The following is a 26,787-nucleotide window of genomic DNA, read 5'->3' as shown; positions in this document are numbered from 1 at the left end:
TTTTAGTATTTATTACGGCGTGTGCCAATGCAATGATAGGAACCCTGTACCAGTTATGGCCACATTTGTTAATTTCGGTTCCACTTCGCACTATTTACATGCGTTCCTTATGGGATTTGCCATAACTGGTACACTATGGCGAAATAGGGTGCAATCATCTATTGTGGTCGTGATCTGTTGTTCACGATTTTTTTTCTTGTTGGTTTGTATCTTTAAAGGTTGAAAATCAACTATGGCGAATTTGAGGTACTATAGCCATAACTGGTACACTGAGCCTATTTAGTTTTTACGCAACTGCGTTTCCGACTACTTTACTAAGATGCCTGAATCTTCAGGATGTTTTGCTGTTCTGAACCCGTTGTGGCAAGTAGCTATAGGCTTACAGGGGGTGGCCAAAATGTTTGGGATAGGCAACTTTTTTTCTCTCACAAGAAAGTTCAACATGCAGTCACTTTTCATAGACTGCATCAAAAAATCTCAAATTTTGACTGTTTTTTAGCCTATTATATGTGCATCATTGGTACAAATTTGAGCTCGATTAATTAATATTACGCGAAGTTGCAACCGTTCTCGTAAAACACTATTTTTAGACAACTAATTTTTGAACTGTCATATCTCCGAGACCAGTGAACGTAATTGAATGAAATTTTGAGCGATTATCAACAATATATTAATGCTTGAAAATTCATCAAAACATAAGTACTTTTTAAACGTAAAAAAAAGATATGATTATTTGACATTTTTACCCATATAGAGGAAAATGAGACAAATTTACAATACCGCACAAAAAATTCTAAATGTGTTCTTCCTTTAATCTAAAAGGGCTCTTATATATCTTATTATAGATATCTTAAGAATAGAAATAGAAAATCTTTGGATATCAAAAATAAAATTAAATGACAAAGATGTAAAAAAATTACATTTTTTCGAGATATTTCCAAAAAATGTCAATCCATAATAACTTTTTTCAACGTTTGAAAAGTACCTATGTTTTGATGAACTTTCAAGCATTAACATATTGTTGATAAACGTTCAAAATTTCATTCAATTCGTTTTACTGGTCCCCGAGATATGACAGTTCATTTATTAGTTGTCTAAAAAATAGTGTTTTACGAGAACGGTTCTAGCTTTGCGATATATTAACCAATAGAGCTCAAATTTGTACCAATGATGCACATACGATAGGCTTTTTTGGTGCACTCTTTGAAAAGTTACAGCATGTTGAACTTTTTTTGTGAGAGAAAAAAAAAGTTGCCTATCCCAACCCTTTTTGCTACCCCCTGTACTTTACGCTTTATGCGTTTTTTACAGTGCCATTTTCAGGGCGCTGTTTGAACCCATTGTGGTAGGCTTATGCGATTATGTCGACCCTATTCCCTTATTTTCCTTTTCCCTATAACATCCCTTATTCCTCCCTTCCCTTTCCTTCAGGTAAATGATGAATAGGCTCGTATTCATGGCGATGGCACAAATTTCCCAAATGGAGGAGAACGTGCCTCTGGAGCCGACCTACTGATACCTGAACATCAAACTAGGTGTTCTGTGTATAGTTGCACACTATCTTCCTCATTTGGTGAACGGTTCAAGCTATTATAAATATGTATGAATAACATATCTATATATATATATAAAATGCCGTGGCATACGTGGGACCGCGCATAACTTGCGAACGGAAGGTCCGATTTTGATCGCCTTAGTTTTGTTCTGTTAGTTTTCACCCAAGGAAGGTTTATGAGGCAAAAAGCATGTAAAAATTGAGAGTTTTTGAAAATCGATCTTCCATACATTTTGTGACCGGGGACTTGGTCTTGGATAGAAAATTGAAACGTCAAAAAACGCAGTAGGCAAGACAAAGTTTGCCGGGTACAGCTAGTTACATATAATTTTCTGTAGCAGTTATGCTCTTTGCAGACTTTATGTTTCATCTGCGTGTCTGAATGCCTTTTTAAACTCATTCTAATTTAAACTAATCTTATAATGAGCTGAATCATAGCAAAAGAAGACTGCAACCATTTATAACGAAATTTTGCAATAGCTATCATAGACTTCTGCTGTAATGTCTCAATCAGTGCTGAAAAATTCATTTCGTCACATCTAAATTCAATCACCTACAGCTCATTTTAGAAGCTGAACCTGAGAATATGATATATGAAAAACTTGTGCGACTAGCCCGGTTCTGCAAGAAAGTCACGGAAAAATCGCAACTTTTTGAATATTTAAGGTAAATGTCACAGACTTCCTTCGAAAAATCCCAATGATATTCACGGTGAATATCATTTGGCATTTTTCAAAGGTAGTCCGTGACATTTACCTTAAATATTCGAAAAATAGCGATTTTTCCGTGACTTTCTAGCAGAACTGGTCTAGCCGCACAAGTTTTTCATATACCATATTCTCAGGTTCAGCTTCTAAAATGAGCTGTAGGTGATTGAATTTAGATATGACGAAATGAATTTTTCAGCACTGGTCTCAATATCAAAAATTCTATGCAACTTATAAGTACCTTGCATGTACTGCTTCAGAAATTCCTCCATCGGAAGTTTGTTTAGAGTTATTTAAGCAACCATCGTCCACACCGCGAATATCGGGAGGCTACGGCGGCCGGGTCCCGTCATCAGGATGTGGGAAAGCTACCCGATTTAAATGGTTCTCGAGCTGAATTAAAAACAATGTTAAAAACTTGTAGGTACCTATTTTGTGCTTCTTGTTTGTATTCTATGTAAAGCTATAGAATATTTGTATTCTATAAAGTTTTCAATTATGTTTAAGACATGGTTTACGAAAAAAAAACAATATTAAAAAAAAACTTTTCAAAATCACTCTATTTTTTTTTAAATATAAAAAAAAAACTTTTTTGTGATGTCCACGTGGACAATAGGGGAGGGGGGGGTAGGTGTCAATGAAAAGTCCACGCATGTCCACGGGGAGGGGGGAGGGGGTCAAAAACCATGAATTTTCTGTCCACGTGGTATATGGACAGCCCCATACTAAATCGTATGAAAACTTAAAATGGCTGGCGCTAAAATATAGTTTCTCCGATCGAACTGAAATTTTGCACAGTTGATATGGGGCCAAAATGGAACTCAAAAAGTGTGCAGGAGTAAAATGTCTTTTTGTGTCCCACGCTAGTTTAATGGTGTCCGGCCATTTGGCCGAACGCCGTTTGGCCGAATGCCATCTGGCCGAATGCCATTTGGCCGAATGCCATCTGGCCGAATGGTCGTTTGGCCGAATGCCGTTTGGCCGAATTATGTTCAAAAGATTTCAGAGGAAGTTTTTGACATTCCAACTATCAATATGATCATCAGAAATATTTCCTTCTTTTAATCATAGGCTATTCTTTCTAGTTATGACATTCAGGGATGAATTGGCGTTGAACCTGTCAATATTTTATCAAAGATTTTTTCTTCGGGAACGTTCAAAAATGACGTCCAACATTTGGGGGAGGGGGGGGGTCTAGAAAAGTGTGACAGTACATGTATTGGGTATAGGGAAATTGCGTGAGAGAGGGGGGAGGGGGGGTCTAGAAATCCCGAAAAACGATGGACGTAATTTTTGAATCTTCCCTTCTTTGAATCATAGGCTGTTCTTTCGAGTTATACTTATGCGAGGAATAGTGACATGGTCACTAGGCCGTCCCTTATTTTGCAAAATTTAGAAAATGTTATAAGTTCGTTAGTGGAAAATGATCGTTTTAGCTAAAAAATGATCGTGTCAAAATTTGAAGTCCGTATCTCAAGGCTAAGTAGTCCCTCAAGGGGCCTAAAGTTGTCAAAAATTGTATGGAACCAAAAAAACATGAAATTTTTTTCAACGAAAAAATACGCTATTCTACTAAAACCAGTGATTTTAGGACCCTAAAGGGCCAAAAATGTGCTTAGATTTGCGATATCTCTACTCGTTTTTGAGTTATTGAACAGAATTGGGTAAGTTTCCTTCGGAATCTAAAAAAATGGTCAAAAATGCTGATTTTTCAGTTGTTTTTTTGTCAATATCTTGGAAACGAGTAGAGATAGCGCAAATCTAAGCACATTTTTCGCCCTTTAGGATCCTAAAATCACCGGTTTTAGTGGAATAGCGTATTTGTTTTGTCGAAAAAAAAAATCATGTTTTTTTGGTCCCATACATTTTTTGACAACTTTAGGCCCCTTGAGGGACCACTTAGCCTTGAGATACGGACTTCAAATTTTGACACGATCATTTTTTAGCTAAAACGATCATTTTCCACTAACGAACTTATAACATTTTTAAATTTTGCAAAATAAGGGACGGCCTAATGGTCACTTAAGTTCATCATTTATTTTCGGCCAAACGGCATTCGGCCAAGTGGCATTCGGCCAAATGACGCGGAACCAGTTTAATATATGACAGAAAGGAAATACTACAGTACTAAAAATGTTATGCAAACCATGTGGGGAAAGAAAGCAGGCGTTTAAAGGTACAGTTGACGATCGGTCGGTGCAAACGGTTTAATACAATGTTTTTCAACTGCAATTCCGATAAATGTAACAAATTTGCGATTATCGCACCGCCAAACATCAAATACACTGAACGAAAACCCCGACCGTACAGAGATAACACAGCTGAATGATGATTTTAATGGATATACTGAATGAAAATTATCCCGTTTTTAAATTCGAATCGACACAATTAACCGTTTAGTTTTTGCTTGCTTTGCGTGTTTGTTGTGATTGATCTTCATCACAAAACTATCGGAAAGCATTTCACTCTGTGTCCCGTACCGTAAATCATTGAATACTGAAAATGTGATGGAAACTAAATAAAAACATTTTGCGCACAGACGCGTTGCATCGCGTTCACTGTGGCTATCAAGTCGCGTTGGCAATCGCGTTAAAATCGCGCTGCGCCGCATCGCGTCGCTTGACGTGTCTACTCTGGCTGCATCCTAAGGAGGCGCTCAATGAGCTTGAATCTTGTAATGGGAAAACTATATGACTATAGGTATATGCCTACATATAGCCATGTTGGCACGAAGCACGATGTAAAATATTCACTCAATGTAGATATGAAAACGTTTTTGTTAGAAAAACTTTTTTTTGTTAAATATGTCACAGCAACATTGTTTGGAGAAAATGTAGGTAAAATTAGGCCCTCTTCAAATATTACTCCTGACAAATTTCCAAAAACAAAGTGTGCACAGTTGCATAGAAAGGCCTATTGTTTATGCTCACCAAGTTTCGTTCGATTCTGAGAGGGTGCTGCCAATCGCTGGTCGAGTTGGCGCGAAATTCGTTAATAATTTCTCTTCAAGAGTCGGGCTGATTCCACGTACAATACGATATTTGCAAGGAATGCTATTTAAAGTACACTTTATCCAACAGAAAGAAAGATCATTTTGGCTCCGGTTTACGGTACATCTTTCGTATCATACGGTTTGAGAAAAAAGAAATAAACTAATAAATAATAAACTATGGCAATACTCCAATGTAAATAAGTCTGAGAACGACCAGGTTAAATTTAACAAGAGGTTAAACACTGCAATTGGATTTTTCAATTTGAAAACAATTTAATTATTTGTTTACGAATGCCTCTGTGATTTTTTTTTGAGAATTTTAGAGCTTTTTTGACACTTAAAATTCATTACAAAGAGATTTTTTGGTATTGCCTTTTGACAGCTACGCAACCGCTTGACGGCTCCACCCAGTACAAAACCCAATAAGGGGTAATTCATTAAATCGCTTTCATACAAACTTAAAAATTGATTTATGAAAATTTGGGTTCCGGTCCAGTTACGCGTACGCATTCCGAATATGGAATTATCTCAACACTTATAAAGAAGCCAGGGGCTGTAACATGTAACATGTGCCACGCTGTGGCTCTTTTATGTTACAGTACATTGATATCTTTTTTTTACAGCTTGTGTTTCGGCAGCCAACTTTTTTTTTTTGTAATTTCGCTTTAAAATTGATAATTTGAATCATTCACGATAACATTCCATTCTTATCGATGAAAATGCCTTTCTACATTGATTACCCTTCCCGTCTGGAGCTGCTAAGCTTGAAGTTATTTTATTGCTGGCCTCCTACTCCCCCAATAAATGTGCACTCACCTGTTCAAACGGCCGGTTCATTTCAACAGTGTTGTCGTTGCAAGATTTTGAACGCTTCATGCTCTCGCTGCGGCTCACATACCCTACACTTGAACTATCTGGCGAGCTCTTTTGCTTCTCAACAACCCTTTCACTTTCACCCCCATCCACCATGCCACTATCACACACATCGAGTGCCCCTTCCGCCGATACAGAGTGCACAAGAACTTCGGAAGGCTTCTTCGTCACATTTAACTGATCCAAACTATCCAAATTGAGGGCGTCCACATCGCGTTCGACATTCGCACTCCAACGAAACGATTTGCGGTTTATTTTGCTCAGGAATTTCAACTTCTCGTCGTCGATACTGTTGCGGTATAGGTTTTTGTCCAGGTCTAGATTGTTTTCAAAATCGAAACTGTGTCGAACCAGCGTCTTCCGCCGTAGGTCGTGATCCGTTTTTTGACGTCGTTTGATTACCGAAACATTGGACGCTTCATTTATAGGTAATGAGGAAGCAATTGACGCAGGTCTTCTCGCGGATAAATCACTCTGACTTGCACTTAATCTTCGCTCCAGATGGGTCTCGTATTGGTTGAACTGGTCGTAATCAACAAAACTAAGGTCATGATAGCTGACCATGTAGTCTTCTTGGCGCAGATTTTGAAGGGAAGTGTTCCACTTGGATGGCATTTTTGGTTTACTTTCGGATCGAAAACTGATCTTCCGACGGAAGGAAGCAATAATACTGTTTGAACGTTCAAGTTTAGGAACTTCTACTTTCACAGGCACTGATCTTCGATCCGGTACAGGAGGCGGCTCGTCATTATGTTCAGCGTGCTCTAAAATAGCATCCTCGTGTAGTTTCACCAGATTGGATTCATTTTGACTACGTCTGTAGTTCTTCTTTAGTTGGATAGAGGATAAACTGAGACTTCGAGTAAACTGAAACGGTTTAGTAGGTTCTTCTCCAGTACTAGAAGTCAAACTTTCACGACTCGCACTGAGTTTGTGGTAGATTTTAGACAGTTTACGCGTAAGACTAAAACTGTTTGCCCTTTCCATCTTTTGTGGTAGGTCAATCACTGGTTCATCTTGCTGTTTACATTCGGTTGGTTTCACGTCAGTCGAGCGACCCGTGTCCACCTTAGCAGAAACATTCTTGAATTTACTTCCCTGTTTTCCACTACGATGACTCGCTTTGCCCCTTGGCGGCGTCGTCGTCGCCGTCGTCGTCATCATTCCACTTTGGTCCGGCGCTTGGGTAACCTGCTCTGAACAGTTTCCCTTCGCCGGTTTTGAGTTCGCCTTCCGTTGGTTTTTACTTTTGGTACGATTCATGTTTTTTAATTAGTTACACACTGTTTTCCAATGCCTTGGCACCATAAGAATCCACTTGCACTAAATAAAATTTCCCGTAGGTACACCGACGCAGCTGTTGAACATCGAGAGTAATTTAGCTGAAAAGTTTTCTTATCATCAAAGTGCCATATGCGCTCGCTGGAGCAGAAGAGAGGAGCGAGGTAACAACCCGGTGAGGAAACAACCAAAGCATGTCACTTGCGTTGGTTGATCAACACTCCAAGTGGCTAGCCAGCGAGTAAGCGGTATCGCACACATTTTCTTGCGGTTTTTTTTGCTGACCACTGACTGCTGCCCGCCGTCACTACGACCACAGGGCTGTTGTGAATGTAGCTCATTGGTGTAGTTCACTAGCGGTGGCCCGTGGCTCATGCTGGGCTTGGTAGCTGACCCATTCTACCTGGCGCGCATGATGATGGTACAAACCGGGCTGCCACCATTCCATTCACTTGCTTGCTTGTGGATTTTGTTGATTTTATTTTCGTTTTTTGTTATTCTTTCACGCCGTGTGACTGTCTGTTTGTCCGGAGAAGAGAGATATCGCGAGGCGCGCTTACCGAACGCCGAGAGATAAAATACTTGTGGGTTGGGTAGGAATGGTTCATGAAAATAATAAATGTTTCAAACAAATCGAGACGTTATCAATTTGATTGAGCTTATCCTGCTAAACGAATGAATCGAGTAGACGCGACCTTTTCAAACTCAAATGAAATGTTGCTTATATATAAGATTCTGTCCGAAAGTGCTGCCCGGGAATTTTCATTTTTGCAATATACCTCACCTAACTTTCAAGAAGGGCGTACGAAAAAAAAACTGATTTTCTACTTTTAAAATTTAAGGATAGATTATTTAATTTAATTTAATTTTAATTTTCCAAAAACCTTACCCTTACATTTTTGAAGTTTTTTTTTATGTAGGAAGCTGACTCCAAGGCTAAAAATTCCACAAAAAGCCTAGGGCTAGGATGGTCAAATGGTTCTAACTTTTAGAATTTTAATTTTTCATCGATTTTTAAAACAAGCAGAGAAGTGAACAATCAATAATATATTTAATACCAAAACAAGATTCTAGACACAATTTTTAATGGAAAAAAGTCTTAGTCAATAAGAAAAATTTAATACAAGACCTTGAGGTCATTTTTGACCCCAAACTTTGGACAACTCGCAAAAATCAACCAATGGCTTGTCCGGTTTTGGATCTTTTTGACTGACATGGAAGAAGTACATCTCTAGTTTTCAAAATCCTCGGCAACATCTGGATTTGGCCTCTGTGACCACCGATAACCTGCTGCAACTGAGAAAAGTCCCATTAGAGACTTTAACTTTAGCAAGCTAAAACTTTGCAACAAAACCAGTATGTAAACAGAAATCATTCTAGAATCGTTGGGAAGTTATTCACGTGAACTTTGATTCTATTTATCTATATCCACGGTGTGTTATTAACAAAATAAAATACCCATCTAAGCGGTACCCACCATTCGAAAGATATAGTATCCAGGTATCATCTCTGAAATTTTGGAAATGTTTCATCGAGGGAATTGACAGTTTGAGCGATTTGAAATTTTGGGGCGATTTTCAATGAAATTCTCTTCGAACTATTAATATTCAATCGTGGTTTTATCACAATCGTGGCCATCAACCTGTCCCTCATAAATTTGGAATTCAACATTCGAAACGTATGGTATTCGAGTATTCTTACTGAAAATTTGGAAACAGTTTATCTACGAAATCAAAAGTTATCGTGAATTGAATTTTTAATCCAAATCCATAGGTTTTGACAGTATTTATAGCAATTAAACAGTTACTCTTTACTACTAATAATCAAAACCAATTCAAATGCCCGCAGTTGCAGTCAATCACAGCTTTCAACAGCTGGTTGAAATAGGATTTAGATGTCTGGAGGGTACGATATGTCTCCCAAGTTTCTAAAAAAAGGCTGGGAGCGCTCTCAGTAGCTTGCTCTCCGAAATTTTTAGTAAGAATTACTCGAATACCATACGTTTCGAATTTTGAATTCCAAATTTATGAGGGACAGGTCTATGGCCACCATCCGCGGCTGTTCGGGTTCGTTTGGAAGTTGACCATCAATGTTAACTTCTTTTCCCGATCAGCCTAGATAGCTGTGTAGTGTCGGTAGAGGTTGTCTCAATTGGCTAAGAATAGCACTACGGATCGCCTGATCCAGTGGTATGAGTCCACTAAACAGGTGACCCCTAATTCATGGTGTTATGCGGCTTTATGCTTACCGTGCCAAAGAATGAATGGTTAGGGGAGTCTAATAAAAACCTAACCACAAACGGAGCCTGTGGAGAATAAGGGCGTCCTCCACAGTATTACGCCCTTACTGCGCAAACCGGAGCAATGGTGCAGTGGACCGTGCGTTTCTCCGAGATAATCAGGTGCCCTTCTTAAGTCTCAAATTTGAGGCTAAATAAGGGCGGGGTTTTTCAAATCTTGTTAATAAGCTTACATTACTACCTATATGGGTTCGCGTTTTCGCCATTGGCGTTTTTCAATTGACACCGATTTGGGTCGTCGTTGATGTTTCCTTTTTGTCCTGTGATTGTGAAGAGTGTAATCCTGTCTAGTTTGGGTAGTGGCTATGGCAAGGAAACCTCAGATCAATTTTCAGCGTAAAAAAGCGTGTGTAGCCCAAGTGGATCTACTTCAAAAAGTTCAGCTTTGTTTTTTTTTCATTATGGATGAAGTGTCGTGCCTTCAAGCATGCTCTTGTTTTCAGCATCTTTTTGGTGATATTTGGCAGTATTGCTACGATCATTATATCATCTGAAGTAGCTCAAACATTGATTTGAGATGCTTCAGTTTGATTGAATACTTAGGCAGTACAGTTCATGGTTAACTTAACATAGAATTGCGCCTAACCCAACTCTGCATGAGCAGAATTTGTCATGAGTTGACTTATTGGCATGTGTCAGATGAGGAATCTCCATTTGATCTTTTTTGCACTTTTGAGTGTTCCTTCGCAAACTTTGCGTATTCAGGCGTCCCTGCTTAATAAACTAGGGAACCTGTAATAATTAGTTGCGTTCACATTTTATGAATAACTCGCTTCCATTGCTACTCCAAGAGAGTTTCATTGTGGTTTTGTTATTACAACGCCCTTCATTGTGGTATACCATAGTTATTGCTTTGAAAGAAGCTTGTCCTCTGCGGTCTGTGCGGACCGAAAGAGGTATTCCTGAATGGAACTCTGACCTGTTCAAGTTCTAAATATCTTCGGATAAACCAGTCTTTTGTATAGCTACGAATCTTTAGCTTCTACCCCGAGGATTGTAGCTATAGAATCGATTTAGTGGGTACTAAAAAGCTCTGCTTACTTCAAATCTCCTGGAGCGAATGGGGCTTTGTCCTTTTTTTCTCCAGAGGGATTTGAGTTTTTCAAACATGTTTTGAACTCTTGTAGTTTTCTATTGGGTATTTTCATGGCATGAAATTACTCTGTAGTTTTATCCCGAAAGGGTGCGTGCGTTGTAAAGAGAATTAATAAGTTCCAGATTTATCTGGTTACCTCGTTCTTTCTGAAATGCTTGAAACGCATTGTCATTATCTGTGATGTTCGTCTGGCTAACATGCCTGTTCATGTGAACTCGCATGTCTCCCAATTTGGGATGTCCACAGTGACTCTTTACACAATGTTGTATACGTTTTCATGAAAGCACTCGCTCAAACGTAGTTTTTGCTTGGGTGATTTCTTGAATATTGAGGATGCTTTTGATGACGTGCCTTTCTATGTCATATTGAAAGTCGTATGACGTCGCAAGCTACCTCCAATGAGCTATAGGCTCTCTTTACGCTTATGCGTTTTACAATGTCCTTTTCAGGGCACTGATTAAACCCGTTGTGGTATGTGCTATGAGCTCTCGTTGCGCTTATGTGTTCATTCCCTCTTGTAGGGCACCCCTTCCTATTTCATCTCCTTTCCCTTTCCTAATCCCATTCCATCCCTTGTCCCATTCCCTCAGGTAAATGATGAAATAGGCTAATATGTATGGTGATGGCACAAATGTCCCAAATGGAGGATAACGTGCCTCTGGAGCCGGCCTTTTGATACCTGATACCTGAAGGAGTTCCACCGGAAATTTCCCAAGTAGATACAGCAAGAATCTCTCTTAGAGTTCTACCGGTTATTTCTCGAATTTGCATGAAAAAATCCGGCAGAAGCTCCACCAAAAACTACATCAGAAATTCCTGTAGGAGTTCTAAAAAGAATTTTCCAAAGAATTCCTAAAACTACTTCTCTGTGTATACTTCAAGGAAATTCCATCGTGAATTTTCTTCATATGATCTACCCTAAACAACCCCGGGACACAACGAAACACACTCAAGCCTTAAATAGATCATAAAATTTACGTAGATTATCTGATCATTTATAGCTTATCCTGTAGCGCGGTTCAGGACCATCTATAACCAGAGGATCGAGTGATCGAATCCCATGCGCGTAACTACGGCGCATTTGGCCTCTCAGCTCCAATGTCGTGCCCGCTTGCTATGCGTGCTGAGGGGCCAAATGCGCTGTAGTTACGCGTATGTCGAATCCCAATTTCAGCGGGATCAGAAAAAAAAACAACTGTAAAGAAAACAGCCTCAAAAATTACAGATTGGAGAGTGAAAAGAGAAAGGGAAGAATATTCAGCGGCTGAAATGAGCAGGCAAAATATTTTTGTTTTTATTTTTTGACAATTTGGGGTAGGAAGAATAAGCATTTAATCATCCGTAAATTGGGCCAAAACCTACATTTAATTAGCACTTATGGCGCATATACGGCAGATTAGCATTTAGCAACTCAGCAGTAGCAGAACCTGCAGTAAAGGCGCATATAGTGCTGAATAAACACATTTTAAACTGCTTACTGGTTACCATGAATTGGTGTATGAGTTTCTGTAGGGTTTTCATTGGAAATTCTTCCAAAAGTTCTACCAAAAATTCCTCTAAGAGTTCCACCAGAAATTCCTTATTCATCTCTAGAGTTGCAATGGCCGGTAGTTTCATCGGGAATTCTATGAGAAGCTCCACCACAAATTCTTGCACAAGACCCTGGATTCTCTATAAGATCTTCCTAAAATTATCGTAGGAGTTCAACCGGGAACTTTACTCTGGAAATTGCACAAAGTATTGCTCTTCTCAGAAGATCCACTGGGACTTCCTCCCAGAGTTTAACCGAAAATTCCTTCAGAAGCAAAACTGCATATTTCTCAAGAGGTTGCCCTCTAATTTCTCTAAGAGTTCCATCGTGAATACGTTTAGAAGTTCAGCTGCAATTCTACTGCGAGCTCCACCAGAAAGACTTCTAGCTATTTCTCTGTGAATACCTGTAGAAAGCTTCACCACACAAATGCTTCGTAAGTTCCTACAAGAATTTATTGAAGGCTTCCACCGAGAATTTCTGTATGGTGTTTCATCGGAAACTCCTCTAGAATTTACAGCAGGAATACCCCCAGGGGTTTCACCGGGAAATCCTCTAGAAGTTCCACTACAAAATCTTCTAGGAGTTGCGAGTTTCTCGGTTCACAAACCACATAGACTAAATTTTGGTCATTTCAGAACCCATCTCTCCTTGTGGAGTTTAGACCATACAAAACATTGAAAAATTGTATGGGGCGTAGACTCAACAGCAGAACTATTAAATTTTTTACTTCTTTTTTTTCTAATTATAACATCTGGAACAAAGTCTTCTCCCAGTTTATAGAAATGGTGGTCTACAGAAGACAGTTGACTTTAGCTGAAGCGGAACTGGTTAGCTCAGTTTGAAGGGCTATTCCCATTTCGCCAGGCCGGGACTGTGTCGGGCCTCGGCCGTGCCCCGGTCATCTATTTATTATATGCGATTACTATGGCGTGTTTCACACCACATCGTGCCGGGGATCGGTCGGGCCCCGGCCGGGCTAGTGCGAAGCACGCCATAGGTATCATAAGAAAGTAATCGATGACCGGGGCACGGCAGAGGAGAATTTCTAACAAGACTTTCTAAAAGAATTTCAGAAGCGAGGAGCGGATCTGGTGTGATGGTTAGAACACTTGACTATCACGCCGAGGACCTGGGGTCGAATACCCCTCACGACAAACTCGCAAAATGTGAGTTCTTTCTTCTGAAGGAAAGTAAAGCGTGGGTCCCGAGATGAACTAGCCCAGGGCTAAAAATCTCGTTAATACAGATAAAGAAAAAAAAATTCAGAAGCAATAACAAGAGATTTTCGTATAAGAATACCAAGACCCTGGAAAAATTCCAAGAGGAACCCCCGGGAAATCAATAGATATTGCTTAATTGGGAAATCTAATAGAGGAATTCTAGTGAAATCTCTAGATGAATTCCTATATAGGTAATAACTGAAGCCATTAATAGGGCAACATTCAATTCTTGAAGGATTCCTAAGAGGAATTCTTGAAAAAATCCCTAGAAAATTTGGAAGGAATTCTAAGAGGAATTCTTGAAAAAATCCCTAGAAAAGGTCAGCTCCAGCGGCACGTTCTTCTCCAATTGGGAAATTTGTGCCATCTGTAGATATATTCAGGAATGAATGCACGGAGTAATTCATGTAGGAATTATTGCAGAAATATTAACAGAAATCTCTCAACACATCACTAGAGAAATTCCTGTAGAAATTACTAGATAAATTCCTGCGGGAATACCGACAAAAATTTCTGGAGGAATTCCAGTAAGTGTGCCTGAAAAAACCCCCTGGGGTATCATAGGAAGAATGCTTGAGCAATTTCTAGAAAAATATCTTAAAGGGTTCTTAATGAAATTTCCAGAAAAAAAAACTCTTGGATGAGCAGAAGCTCCTGGAATGTCTAAGCAGATATATATGGAGAAATCTCACCAGGATTTCTTGAAAGAGTCCCTAGGAAAATCTCTTGATAAACCCACATAGCAATCTTAGGAGGAATTATTGGAGAAGTCCTTAGATAAACCCCTAGATACATCGCTGTAGGAGTTCATGTAGATTTTTTTTTTTTGGAAAAAGTCCTGTAGGAATACCAGCAAGATTTTTTGGAGAAATCCTAGCAGGAGTTCCGGAACGAATCTTAACCTTCCAGGACGCGCGCCATCAAGCAAGCGAAACTGCACCGCGTCCGCGCTGCATACGATGAGCGAGGTTTTTTAGTAGTGTTGTACTTTTTACAACAGCGCGCGTGCTGAAAGGTTAAGAAAGGCTCCTGGAGGAATCACAGGACGAATGCCTGGAAAAATCTTAAAGAGAAATATTTGAATGGATCGTTATAGAATCCCCGGAAGAATTATTTCTGGAAGAACTTTCGGCGGAATTCGTGGAGAAACACCAGCAAAAACACCAACAAGAAACGAAGCAAAAAAAATAAAGGAATCACAGCAACAGATCCTCAAGGTTTTCTCATGGATAAATCCCTGGAAGAATTCCAACAGCAACTTTTGACGCAATTTATGCAGGAAATCTACAACATAAGTCTCATAATTAGGGTGCAAAATGTTCAAAGTCATTGACTGAAAACAGCACGAATTTGAATGATTATGCACTGAATATTCAAAACAATCATTTTCATTTTCGCTCTCCCTTTTCACATAGTCATTCATTTCGTGGTCATTGAACAAAGCCGATCGAGAAACATCTTCAAAACTACCTACGTTTATGGCTACAATTCCCACCAAAAACACTCCACAACAATCAAATGGGACAAGATCTGTGTAAAGCACCATCAAATGTAATCGAAAAGCTAGTATTTTATCAGCATTTTAACACTTTGTAGCTTGCTTACAAATATTCAGTGACTATCATTCAGTTGACAAACTCGTATTGAGCAGCTGACTATGAATTTGCAGGCAAGTGAATGAAAATTGCCACCCGGTGAACTTCAGAGCGTCTGCTCGAAAATTTTGCGCACTGCTCATAATATATTTGTTGAGCAATCCCAATAAGTAAACCTGGAAGAATCTCAGAGATGCCGGAAAGAAAAAGTAAATTGGAAGACTTGTAATCACAGCAACATGCAGCGTTTATTGTTTATTCTGTTCCAGAGGAAATTAAGAAGAAAAGTCTTTCAGCCCATATAGCCGAAAAGGTTAGCGCACATGCAATCAGCAAAACCATGCTAAGGGTGACGGGTTCAATTCCCAGATGGCCCAGAAACGCTTCATAATGGGAATTTCCTTAACCCTTCCGAACGCGCGCCGTTGTAAAAAGTACAACACTACCAAACAACCTCGCCCATCATGTACAGTGCTAGCGCGATGCAGATTCAGCTACTTGGTGGCGGCGCATCCAGAAAGGTTAACTATTCACCTTGTGTACAATATATCCTCATGGATAGGTACTACACGATATACAAATGCAGAATAGCCATTGGTAGTGGAGAATCTCAGTTTATAATTGTAAAAGTTCTCATAAAATACTAAGCTGAGCAGCAGGCGGTGTCCCAGTTGGAAAGTTACGCCAATAAGAGAAAGAGAGCGTGAATCTTTCAGCAATTTATAACGATATTGGTTCTAAAAATTGGCTAGGGTTGAGCGCTAAAATAGTACAAATGGTGTTAGCATTAGCATTGGGCAAATCTGGCTAAGACATCGATTTTTGTGAATCGATTCAAATCGGATCAGCAGAATCGATTCACCGATTTAATCGAATGCTTTGAATCGATGTTTTCACATCGATTCGATATTATAAAATATTACAAAACTATAAAATAGTTAGTTTGCTGCATTATTTGTCTAAATAAATTCAATACCAAAATATTGGAACACTTCGCGACTTCGAAAATAAATATAACGTTAAAAAAGTGCATTCTAAAAAAAACGAGATTTAATATTTTTGAATCGGAAGAAAACATCCCCAGAACTCAGAGAAATATTCACATATAGTACTGAAATATATTCCCGCAGACTGCTGAGAGGAATATTTAAAGGAATTGAAAGGAGTTCCTCTAGAATTATTAGAGAGATTTCTTCGGAATGCTGAAAATAATTACACCAGAATCCTGAGCGACGTTATCCAGAAAAGAAAACCAAGACTCTTCCGGTATCTTGGAAGGAATTCACTCTGAATTCTATTAGGGATTTTGCTAGAATCCTGAGAGAGATTACTCCATATCTATGAGACGGATAGATAGTCTCGTAATTCTAAGTGAATCTTTCCCTTGGGATTCTCTCAAAATGTTCCAGATCCGTAAACAACTAAGATTATCCTAGAGTCCCAAGATAAATCCTCCCAAAATCATGAGAGAAATTCCAGGAGCTTTTCTTTCCCATTCTTGAGATAAATTCAGCTAGAATTGTGAGAGAGATTTCCACAAAACAAAAAAGATTTTCGGAAATCTAAGATGAATTACCCATGAAACTTAAAAGAAATGATCCAGAATCCTAAAAAGCGTAGCTTAAAACCCTAAGAAGGATTCCAGAACTCTGAGAAAGGTTCCCTCAAAATACTGGGCGAGTTTGCCGGAGAAACCTGAGATATACTCTCACAGAATTCTGGAAGATAGGATTCCCCAAGAAACTTGAAAAAAATACCTCCAGAATCCTTTTAAGTATTCTCCCAGAATTCCCCTCAAATTCTGGGTGGAATCCTTTAAAATGCTGCGAATAAGTCTGCCATAATCCAGAAAGATATTCTCTTGAATTCTACAAGTGATTGCTTCAGAATCCTGAGAGCGATCATAAGAGGGTTTATTCCAGGTTCTTGAGAGAAATACATCTAGAAACGTAAGAAAGATTTTTCCGTAAATCTGATGAGAATTCTTCCTGGAAGGGTTTACGAAAACTTCTAGATAGGACTTCTCTAGCATCCTGAGAAGGATTCTCTAGAATTCTGAAAAGTATTCCCACATTAAACAGAAAAATTAGCGCAGATTCTTTAAAGACATTGCCCAGAATCTTTGAAATGATTCCCCTAAACTACTGAAAGGGATTGTCCCTGAACTCTGAGAGTGATTCCTCTAGAATACTTCAAATTATTACACCAGTATCTCAAAAGAATCTTCCTATAACCAAGTCAGGGATTTCCCCTGATTACTAAGAGGGATTCTCCCAGATTCCTGAAAGAGATTTCAGGGAGCATCTGCTCCAGAATACAGAAAACAGAATTCTCGTAAAATGCTGAGAAGAATTTCTTGCGAACATTAAGAGGAATCACAAAATCTATGCGAGGGATTCTTCAAAATCCCAATTTCTCTAGAGAACTCTGCCCAGAGTCTCGTGAGAGATTCTTTAATAATTGATAGTTCTGAAAGAAAGTGCCCTAGAATCTTTAAAAATACAGCCCCTGAATCCCAAGGTTTTCTTCAGAATCGTGTGACAAATTCCCCAGAATCTTGAGAGAAATTTTCCCAGAATCCTGGTGACATTACCCCAGGAAGTCAAATTTTCAGAGAACCTTGGAAAGAGTACATGATGATATTCCCCCAGAATCTTAAAAGGATCTTACGCAGAATCCTAAGAAAGATACCACTAGAATCCTGTGTGGTGTTCCCTCAGAATCCTTGGAAATATTCCCACAGAATTCAGAGAGGGATTTCGTCACAAGTCTGAGAATACTGAGAATTATTCTCCAAGAATCATGAGAGGACTTCCTAAGAATGCAAAAAAAATCCTCAGAATTCTGAATGGGATCCTAACTGAGTGTCTTCAAGAATCCTAAGAGGGGTTGATCCCTCTCTAGATCATCCAGAAATTACTTACAATCCTGAAAGGGATATCACCCTTGGTAGGGAATACCCCAAATCCCTGAAATGAATTCCTTTAGAATCTAGAGAGAGATTCCCTAGAATCACAGACAAACACTCTTCGAAAGGCCTTGGTACATGGATTTAACGATGAATTCAAATTTCGTTTCCGCGATCCTTCCTAGAGTTCGATCGCTTTGACGTTTGCTAGTGCAAAAGAAATTTTCATGAGATTTGTGTAGTAGTATGCGTGTGTCTCGCGTGGTTCTACCAACATGGATTGCCTCAGAATCCTATGAGAAGTTTTTCCTCGGGATTCTCCAGAATGCTTAGACGGATATCCCTAAAACTCCCTGGCGGATTCTTCCAGAACACTGAGAGCAATTCTCCTGCAGTATTGAAAGGCATCCTAAGAGGGTATCTTCCACATTACTAAGAGAGATTCATCTAGAATCCTGAGAGGGAATCTAAATGAAGAGAGAGTGTAGACCATAATAAGGATTCCACCAGAAACCTGAGAAAGATTTACTTAGACTCCTGGGAGGGATTGCCCTAGAAACCCGAGATATACATGTATACCTTGGTTTAGTGGACCTTCGATTGTATGTATTTCGATTTCATGTACATTTTACCTCAATTTTATGTACATTTTTTTAATGGTAAAAAAGTGAAATATTATATTTTTGAATCGAAAGAAAAAACAAATGTAAAAAATTGATTCGGTCGATTTCGTGGGGCTTCAACATCGATTCAAAAAATCGATTAATCGGAACAAAAACATCGATGTTGCGAACATCGATTCAAAATTGCTCAACGCTAGTTAGCATGCAAAACTTACACGAGATTTGTTAATTGCGTTATTTTTATATAACGCCTATCAACTGAATTAATGTTGATTATAAAATGGAAATTTTGATTGATAAACACTTTTATTTCTCTACCTAAAAAAGCTGACAAAATCGGGTCCCCACTGTAATAAAATGAGTCATACTCTTACTCTTGTTCAAAACATCATTGCAAAGTGTACTCCGTACGTGTATTATTTTCAAGAACCATTCTCATTTCATCACTTAACTATCAACTCTTCATCACGCTTGCCGATAAGATTGCTTCACTGTCCGTGTCGTGTTTTTCTGTAGCCCGGTACGTTGCCAATCCATTACCGTAAACTCACAAGCCGCTATGCACTAACAATCACTCTTCGTTCCTCCCAAAGGGTTGACTTCTACCCGCTAATAAAAGTCACAATTCGGAACATTTTGATGGCATCACGTACTATAAAACCACTATAGCTCCCTCGGCTGCGTCGCGTCACCGTTATCAGAAACGTTATCAGAGCACAGCAAGGTAAGGTTGATAAATGCTCGTAGGTTGACTTCTCCACGCACCGTCTTCAATTCACCCTCACTTCGCTTCTCCAGACTGCACAATGCAACAATGCCAACAACAACAACACACCGTTTCGTGGAACGACAGCTTCAACCGCACTCTGGCACTCTTGCTCGTTTGATGCATCTCGTGTGGGGCCCCGTTGAATCACCAACCGGCTCGTTCTCGCCCGGCCTTTTCGCGGCGTTCCACACCTTCACGCGTATTTACGGATTCAGTTGTATGCTGGTGCGTATAATCCACAAAACGATGCAGAAGTTCATTCCTGCTGTGGAGGCTAACTACACACCAGCTGATTTGGATTTCACACGGTTCTACAACAATGGCACACACACACGTGATGGACGAGTTTGGACCATAAGGTAACTGAATTTCACTTTGATTGACACTATTTTGCCGCCCATCACGCTACGAACCGCAGGATGTGTGCCAAAACTGCCCACTACTGAATAATACGTAGCAAACGACCTCGTTCGCATCAGTTTTGCTGGCGCAAGCAATTGGTATGTATCACTTTTCAAAACAAAGCCATCAATTGTTTTCAATTTCGTCAAACGGTACTGCAAACAGACCGGACATGCAAGTCAATTTCAGGAATCTTCAGAACCGACGCATTCCCAATTCTACTATTTGGCTGTCGCGCGGAACAGTTTCAGAGATGAATCCGCAACCGGCACTGGCTTCATTCAACTAGGTACTCCCTCAAAACAAATATCGGCGAAAAAGTTCATCACGCGCCAGACAGCTCGAATACGTGCTGGAGAAACGTGGAAGCAGAAAGAGAAATAAATAAGTCAACAAATATGGTTAATAAAAAGCCGTCTTAACCGTGAAGTCTGCAGTTATTGTGATGATGTAACACCCCGAGTGGCGGCGCGGTGCGCTGCGATGATGCCCCGGACCAGGCACTATAACTGATGGTGACCATTGATGACGACGCGCGCTGACGATCGTCGTGACGAGCACGGAGGGAGTGCGCATATCCCCCGTATAAAATGCGTCGTTGGAATAGAACAACTCACTCTCATTAATGCATCAGTGCAGGACAGAATGCATTTCTAATCAATTGATTTTATTTTCAATAGGGCATGGAGTATAGCGGATGAAGTACTAGTTTTGCAATAATGAGCTGTATTTTTGTATTATGAGTATCTCGCTTCATTTTCATCCTCCTCAATTTTTTTTTCTAATTCTTCGTCCATTTCTTCATGTTCATTAGGGTGGAGCTAATTATGCAAAATATTTCCAGGATATGATTTTCCAAGTACAAAGTAATCTACTGGTAAAATAAATGAGCTGTGCTAAAATGAACAATATCGGTTGATATTCAAAGGTGGCACAAAGAGTTTAAGTGGAATCTATTCTAGAGCAAGCATTGAAAAAAAAAAACATTTCAAATAAATTTATAAAATATAGCTTATCTAGACTAGATCGGTGATTCTAGAACCCAGTTGGACCAAATTTAACCTCGTAATTGCGATGTCTCCACTGGTTTCCGAGATGTTTGAAAATGAAAATGTCATATTTTAGTATTCTACCCAAAGAAAACTAAAATATGACATTTTTTTAAATACCTCGGAAATCAGAAGTGATATCGCAATTTCAAGGTAAAATTTGGCCCGATTGGGTACTAGAATCAACTATTTAGTCTTGAAAAGACATGGTAAGAAAAAATAATTTGAAATATTTATTCAATGCTTACTCTAGCATAAATTTTACTTAAGGCCTTTGTGCCACCCCTAAATATCAACCGAAATCGTTCATTTTTTACAGCTTACTTATTTCCACTTTCCACTTAGGAAATCATTTTCCGGAGAGATTTTTCAAAATATGCTCCAAACTAGTTTATCCATTTTCAATTGCAGCAAATTATCTTGTATTTCCAGCTGTTGTTGTTTGCTTAAAATTTCTGTGCATTTTACCGTGTTTTTTCCTTTTATGTTTTCTTAAGGGAATTAACCTTCTTCGTGTATTAGCTCTTGATCTGCTGATGTAGTGTATGCTCAGCGTGCCTGTCATAATGACCACAATGCACGACAGTTCACTTTTAGGTAACATAGTAATAAATGTACACGCTGACTATTTGAAGTTCTAACTGAGACTGATCTGCCTCGCTAAATTTGCAGCTAACATATGTAGCTTCATCGAGTCGTATTTTCTCCTATGTTATTCGCAATGGGGATTTTTACGGGTGGCTTATTGGGCCTACGCCAACACTCCTGTCTCGCCGGAGGGCCATCGTGCCAGTTCTGTTTAACGTCCCAACCAACACTGGGACGACCACGCTGATGGGGCTGCCACCTTGGATCTAGCTGGGCGTGGTGCAGCGTTTCTTACTCAGCCGCTGGATGCCAGAACAGACGCTGTTTGAGCCGCACCTCCTTGGTGAACAGACGCTCGGATCGTACCTCCTCAATCTAGCTGAAATCAGAAGGACAACAATGCCCAGGCTGCACTACCAGCTAAGCACACAACTCTTAGACCAAGCCCACTCGTGGGCTTCATACTACACACGCAACAGCACGTCGTTATCGATTTTTAATTTCGTTATCCACGCATTTTCGCACCGGTCGTTCGTTTCCATGTGAGTAAAATAATGATCGGTCGCCTTTGCGCACCGGTGGTCTCTATTCTATCCGTACCATCGGTTTTTTGCACTTCTGTAAATCATCGCAATATTTTGTGTATTTCTATGGTGTTATTATTGCAAATCTTATTCAGTATAATAATCTGTGCTCATATTTTGAAAGAAGGGGTTTTCGATAAGACTGAAAACAGTTAGTAAAAATTGAACTCAAATAAATAATTCACTTGGAGATTTGTACCAGTTTTGGTGCGTTTAAAGATATCATTTTCTCAATAATGTATGATTGTATTTAATCTCGGAATTCAAGCAATCTTTTTTTTTTTTAAATTATGTGTTTGTTGCTTACTGTATGACTTGTAGGTTGAATTTTATCTAAAATAATATCCATCTCTTCGATATCCATGTTGCCTTTCTCGCAAGAAATTTATCTGAATTTGAGATTTTGAGCATCTTTTTAATAATTAGGTTTATTGAATAATTACATCCCTTGCATTTCCAACACATTTATAACGTAGTTGTCTCCTTTACAACTTCGCGTAGGTCAAGATTCTTGAATCCTGGTCATAGTAGAACCTATCTTCTAACAGTCTGCGATAAGTTTGCGCACCCTTTTTTTCATAAACGTGCATTTTAACATCAGATAATTCTATACTCAGTCACAACCTTTTAGTTACAAAGCATCAATCGGAAATCTTAATATATATTGCGATCTTTTATATACTGGTATATGAATATTTTGTTGGAAGCAGATTCTATGCGCTTGAAGTAGGGTAAGGGAGGTATTTTGGACCGCTTTAGGAAGTGGATGAACAATTCAGCGAAAAAAGAAGGTCCCCACTTCTGAACATGGATAATTTCAGTAGGCATTACGTTGAGCAACATGTTTTCTGTCGAAAAAGGCCAAACAGAACTCAAAATTGTTGTAGTAAATACAAGAAATATCAAAACTCCTGAAGGATATCGGGCTTCTATTTTGGACCACCTGACTTTATTTTGGACCACCAAGTGCACATATTTTGGCCCACCAAATTAAACTTCAATTTATTGATGAAATGAAAGCCACCTCAGCAAAAATTTAAACATAGTTAAAACTACGTGACGATTACATCTTTTCTATTCATTTTTTGAGGCAGGGAACGTTTAAAAATTACGTAACGGTAAAAAAGATGAAATGTTGTTGCTATTGCCAGTTTTTACGTATGTAGTATGATGTTTCATAAAAAAAGTTACGCAAAACGTATATTTATTAACTATCTCATGACGTAAGTCACCATGTATAAATTACGTAACGCTTCATAGGAAGTGTGAAAGTCTAGTGATTTTGCTAAATATAAAGGCGTTCCACACATATTGTAATGAGTGGAAAGGCCATCAAAAATAAAGTAATTTGAATGATACATAATTTGTCAAACATACAATAGATAACACAGTGTCTCAGTCATCAACTAATTGCCGAAAAGGACAACTTTTCTAAACTGGACGACTGAACACCTGAAAACTTCAACTTGTCGAAAAGTTGTTAGAGCACAAATCGAATCGAAATGAAACAACTTGGCGAAAATTTGTTAGAACAAATTGAACCCACAACAATCTCATTGTAAAATAAACGTATAACAACTTAGATCACGGGAGGTCCCAACTTATTCTATTCATCTGTTTTCGGACTACATTAGATTGGCATGAATGTTTTCTCCCTTTAGAACGAACTGGAGAGATGGATCTGGCAGGTGGTCCAAAATATGTCCACATCTGATTATGTTGAACATATTTTGGCCATACCTCGAACCACCATTTTATTGAATATTATCGCTCCGCCGAGGTTAAGAACAGTTTATTTTGAGTTCTTACATGGCCCTAACTACATTCACATGAAATAAATATTTATTTGTAAAATTTAATACCTCTTCGAAGCCGACTACAAATTTGTCACCTCTTTTGTTTTTGGTGCTTTTCCGTGCGTTTCATTGGAAGTGAAAACATTTTCTCTATTTTTGATACTAAACAGCATATTGAACTGACATCCAAAATAAAGGTCATCACACAGTTGAATACTTTTCGTGTTTCAATAAAAATTTACCAAGATTTAGTAGAGATTATGTGATAAATATCATAAAACTCCCAAGGTGGGCCAAAATACCTGCCCGGTCCAAAATACCTTCACTACCCTAGACTGCATATTTGTCAAAGTACATAATGAGCCCACTCTCCTTTTTGGCACTTCATACAATAATTGATGAATTTTAACATCCAACACCTTGCTTTTTCTATAACGAGGAACCTACAATATGGCAGTCCAGCACACCGCCTATTTTAATTGATGAAACTTGGCAGCTCAACTACATTTTTTTAAGTTAATTATCGGTATGAATAATGTTTGTCTTTACAAAAAAAAAATACTGAAGTGTTTCTATGATATCTGAATTGAGTAAGGTAAAGTCAAAGCATCTTTGAAAAATCGTAACTACTCTTATCTACTCTTATACATACGCAGCCAGTACGGAATCACCCTGGAATCACTCTGGAAAGCAATCGTTTTACTTTTCTTGTCAATATTGATGCTTGCAGCATATAATAGATATGACACATGCATCAAAGCGGCCAGGTGTACTGCGTTGTATTTACGCGCAAAGATGATACTTCGAAATACTTAGAGTACAGAATATTTTCTCTCGGCAAGGTACTTCTCGAATTTACAGGGGAGGAAGGATGCGTGGACATATTGTACCAAACGATCCAGATAACATGTTTATGAATATGTTTTAAATATATGAAAATGTGGATAAAAGAACTGTGAATAAATGTGTAATATTGAAAAGATCTCCCCAATTGTCGGGTTGTTTTTGTAGATCTAATGTCGAACCTCCTATTCTGTATGATTGGTGTTATTCGCATGGGGTCTTCGCAGATTTTTTTTTCTGATTTGCCTTATTGTTTCTACAAGGGTGAAGTTACCCATTTCGCACACTTTCTTCCTAATGTCTCGTTTATTTAATTTATATTTTTAAATTTATATTTAATAAACCACCCACTGACGACTACCATTTTCAAAAACAGCAATCAAACCAAAACTCCTTTGCCTTTTTCGAAATATTCACGACAAAACGAAAGGCGAGGCACAGCTCTTTCAAAGCGGGGGATCTCAGCCCGGACAGTGAAGAAAGAAAACCTTGTGGTCACTTATTACCGTCAAATGGTATCTTTCCGGGTTAGAAAATACGCACATCTTCTCACCGGAATCTGCGACGGATGACGATAATTTTGGAACTTGTCGGAACGAACTTCGCGAGTTATTTATTTGGACATTTTTCTAAATGTGCGAAACCAAAATTTACTTGCTGCGTAGCAACCCCGGCTCAAACATGTACGTGTTAAAATAGCAAAACTCACTGAATCACTATAAATATTAGTTTCGAAACGATCGGCCGAATCAAAAACTAAAGGTGTGATTATGAACAATCGTAACTATTTTTATGAGAAAATCAATACATTTTCGTTATGCATGATCCTAAAATTGGCGAAGAAGAGAAAACTTTATTCATAACATACTTAAGCAAAGCTTATCAATTTAAACCTATTATTTTTCTGCATTTGTATTGTCACTCTATCACACTTGTATGTCGGACAATTTGTTGTGTTATTCGTGTAACGATCTATGATATTGTTTGGTTGAAAATTTCAAAGCAAGTGAAAATACAAATTTTAAATATTTGATGCAAACTAAAATAAATTTCTACCTATACAAAACAAGAAAATCATTCTCTAGTAACTATATACCTGGCAACAAATCCATACTCATGTTCTTTCGTCTCCTCTTCACGCTACCCCGAGAGCTAAACGCGCGAGAGCTCACGAGCCTACGGATAGAGACCGTACCTTGCGTGTCTCTATGTTCTAAACCCTGCTACGAACCGTACGTAAACTTTTCGCTTTCGAGTCCTACTTAGCAGCGACCGGTGCGGTTCGCTTCTTTGTTCGGGGCTCTACTTAACGGTAAAACGCTTGATTGAGCCCATGAGTGGGCTTGGTCGTAGCTGGCGGCCTTTGTCATCGCTTGACCCGTGGAAGCATGAGGTAGGAACTTGTGAGGACCAGAGCTATATTGGACGCTCTCCTTATCGACTCACCGTTTTGCAGCCCATGACGATGGAGGAAACGTACATCCGACTAAAGAGTGAAGCCAGGCGAATCGGATGTTTTCATATCATAATTTGTTATTGTTAACTTATCAAAATTGTCGGGGCCCGTGGCGTAGTTGGTCACACGTTCGCTTCATATGCGGATGGTCATGGGTTTGATTCCCTGCCCCGGCACTTGCAATTTTTCGTCAGTTGCTTATCTCCCGAGAGCAACTGACACTGACCCTCTTCTGAGCCCCATGGCTCAAACGAACCCGGATGACTGGACATCGGCGAACTGCTACTCATAATGGACCCCCAATCGGACTGGAAAGGAACAACGGCCATCCATCATCATCCTTGTGCTCATCATTCTACTAGGTATAAAGTAGAAAAAGTGAAAGCAGCAGAAAGGCAACCAGTTCGATAAAGTAGAATAGAATCTAGGCGCTGTACCAAATGTAAATGCAGCTGTCAATTGAAATTGCTCACGTAGTGTCCCAGTGGTCAATAGAGCTGTGAATTAGGTTAAGTGATTAAGAATAAAAAAAAACTTATCAAACTATATATTTTTTATAACATGTTATGTTGGGCAATCTTATTTTGTTTTGTTCAAGTTACTGGGATACATCCACA

The 26,787-nt window shown here is 39.0% G+C and overlaps 1 protein-coding gene and 1 long non-coding RNA gene across 3 annotated transcripts; one reads left to right on the top strand and one right to left on the bottom strand.

The window, feature by feature from the left end:
* Positions 1 to 3,996: 3,996 nt before the first annotated feature.
* Positions 3,997 to 19,363, bottom strand: LOC134292073 (uncharacterized). The gene is made up of 2 exons (XM_062860803.1): positions 19,224 to 19,363; positions 3,997 to 7,484 (listed from the first exon to the last, which is right to left on the bottom strand). The coding sequence occupies exon 2, from the start codon at positions 7,388 to 7,390 to the stop codon at positions 6,044 to 6,046; it is 1,347 nt and encodes a 448-aa protein (XP_062716787.1). The 5' UTR covers positions 7,391 to 7,484; positions 19,224 to 19,363; the 3' UTR covers positions 3,997 to 6,043.
* LOC134292074 (uncharacterized) lies at positions 18,974 to 20,283 on the top strand. 2 transcript variants are annotated; one of them, XR_009999441.1, is made up of 4 exons: positions 18,974 to 19,203; positions 19,277 to 19,407; positions 19,482 to 19,952; positions 20,020 to 20,283. It is a non-coding gene; the product is annotated as an uncharacterized LOC134292074 (long non-coding RNA). The 2 variants fall into 2 exon arrangements; XR_009999440.1 differs by having other exon boundaries at positions 18,977 to 19,407.
* The last annotated feature ends 6,504 nt before the right edge of the window (positions 20,284 to 26,787 follow it).

This window comes from Aedes albopictus, chromosome 3 (assembly GCF_035046485.1).
Source record: "Aedes albopictus strain Foshan chromosome 3, AalbF5, whole genome shotgun sequence".
In the NCBI taxonomy this organism is placed as follows: Eukaryota; Metazoa; Arthropoda; class Insecta; order Diptera; family Culicidae; genus Aedes; species Aedes albopictus.
Note: the sequence above shows the minus strand (reverse complement) of the source record. Positions and strands in the feature narration are given on the sequence as shown.

What these genes read in the sequence shown, in the direction of transcription:
- LOC134292073 (XM_062860803.1), bottom strand. Translation starts at nt 7,390, where the DNA reads ATGAATCGTACCAAAAGTAAAAACCAACGGAAGGCGAACTCAAAACCG.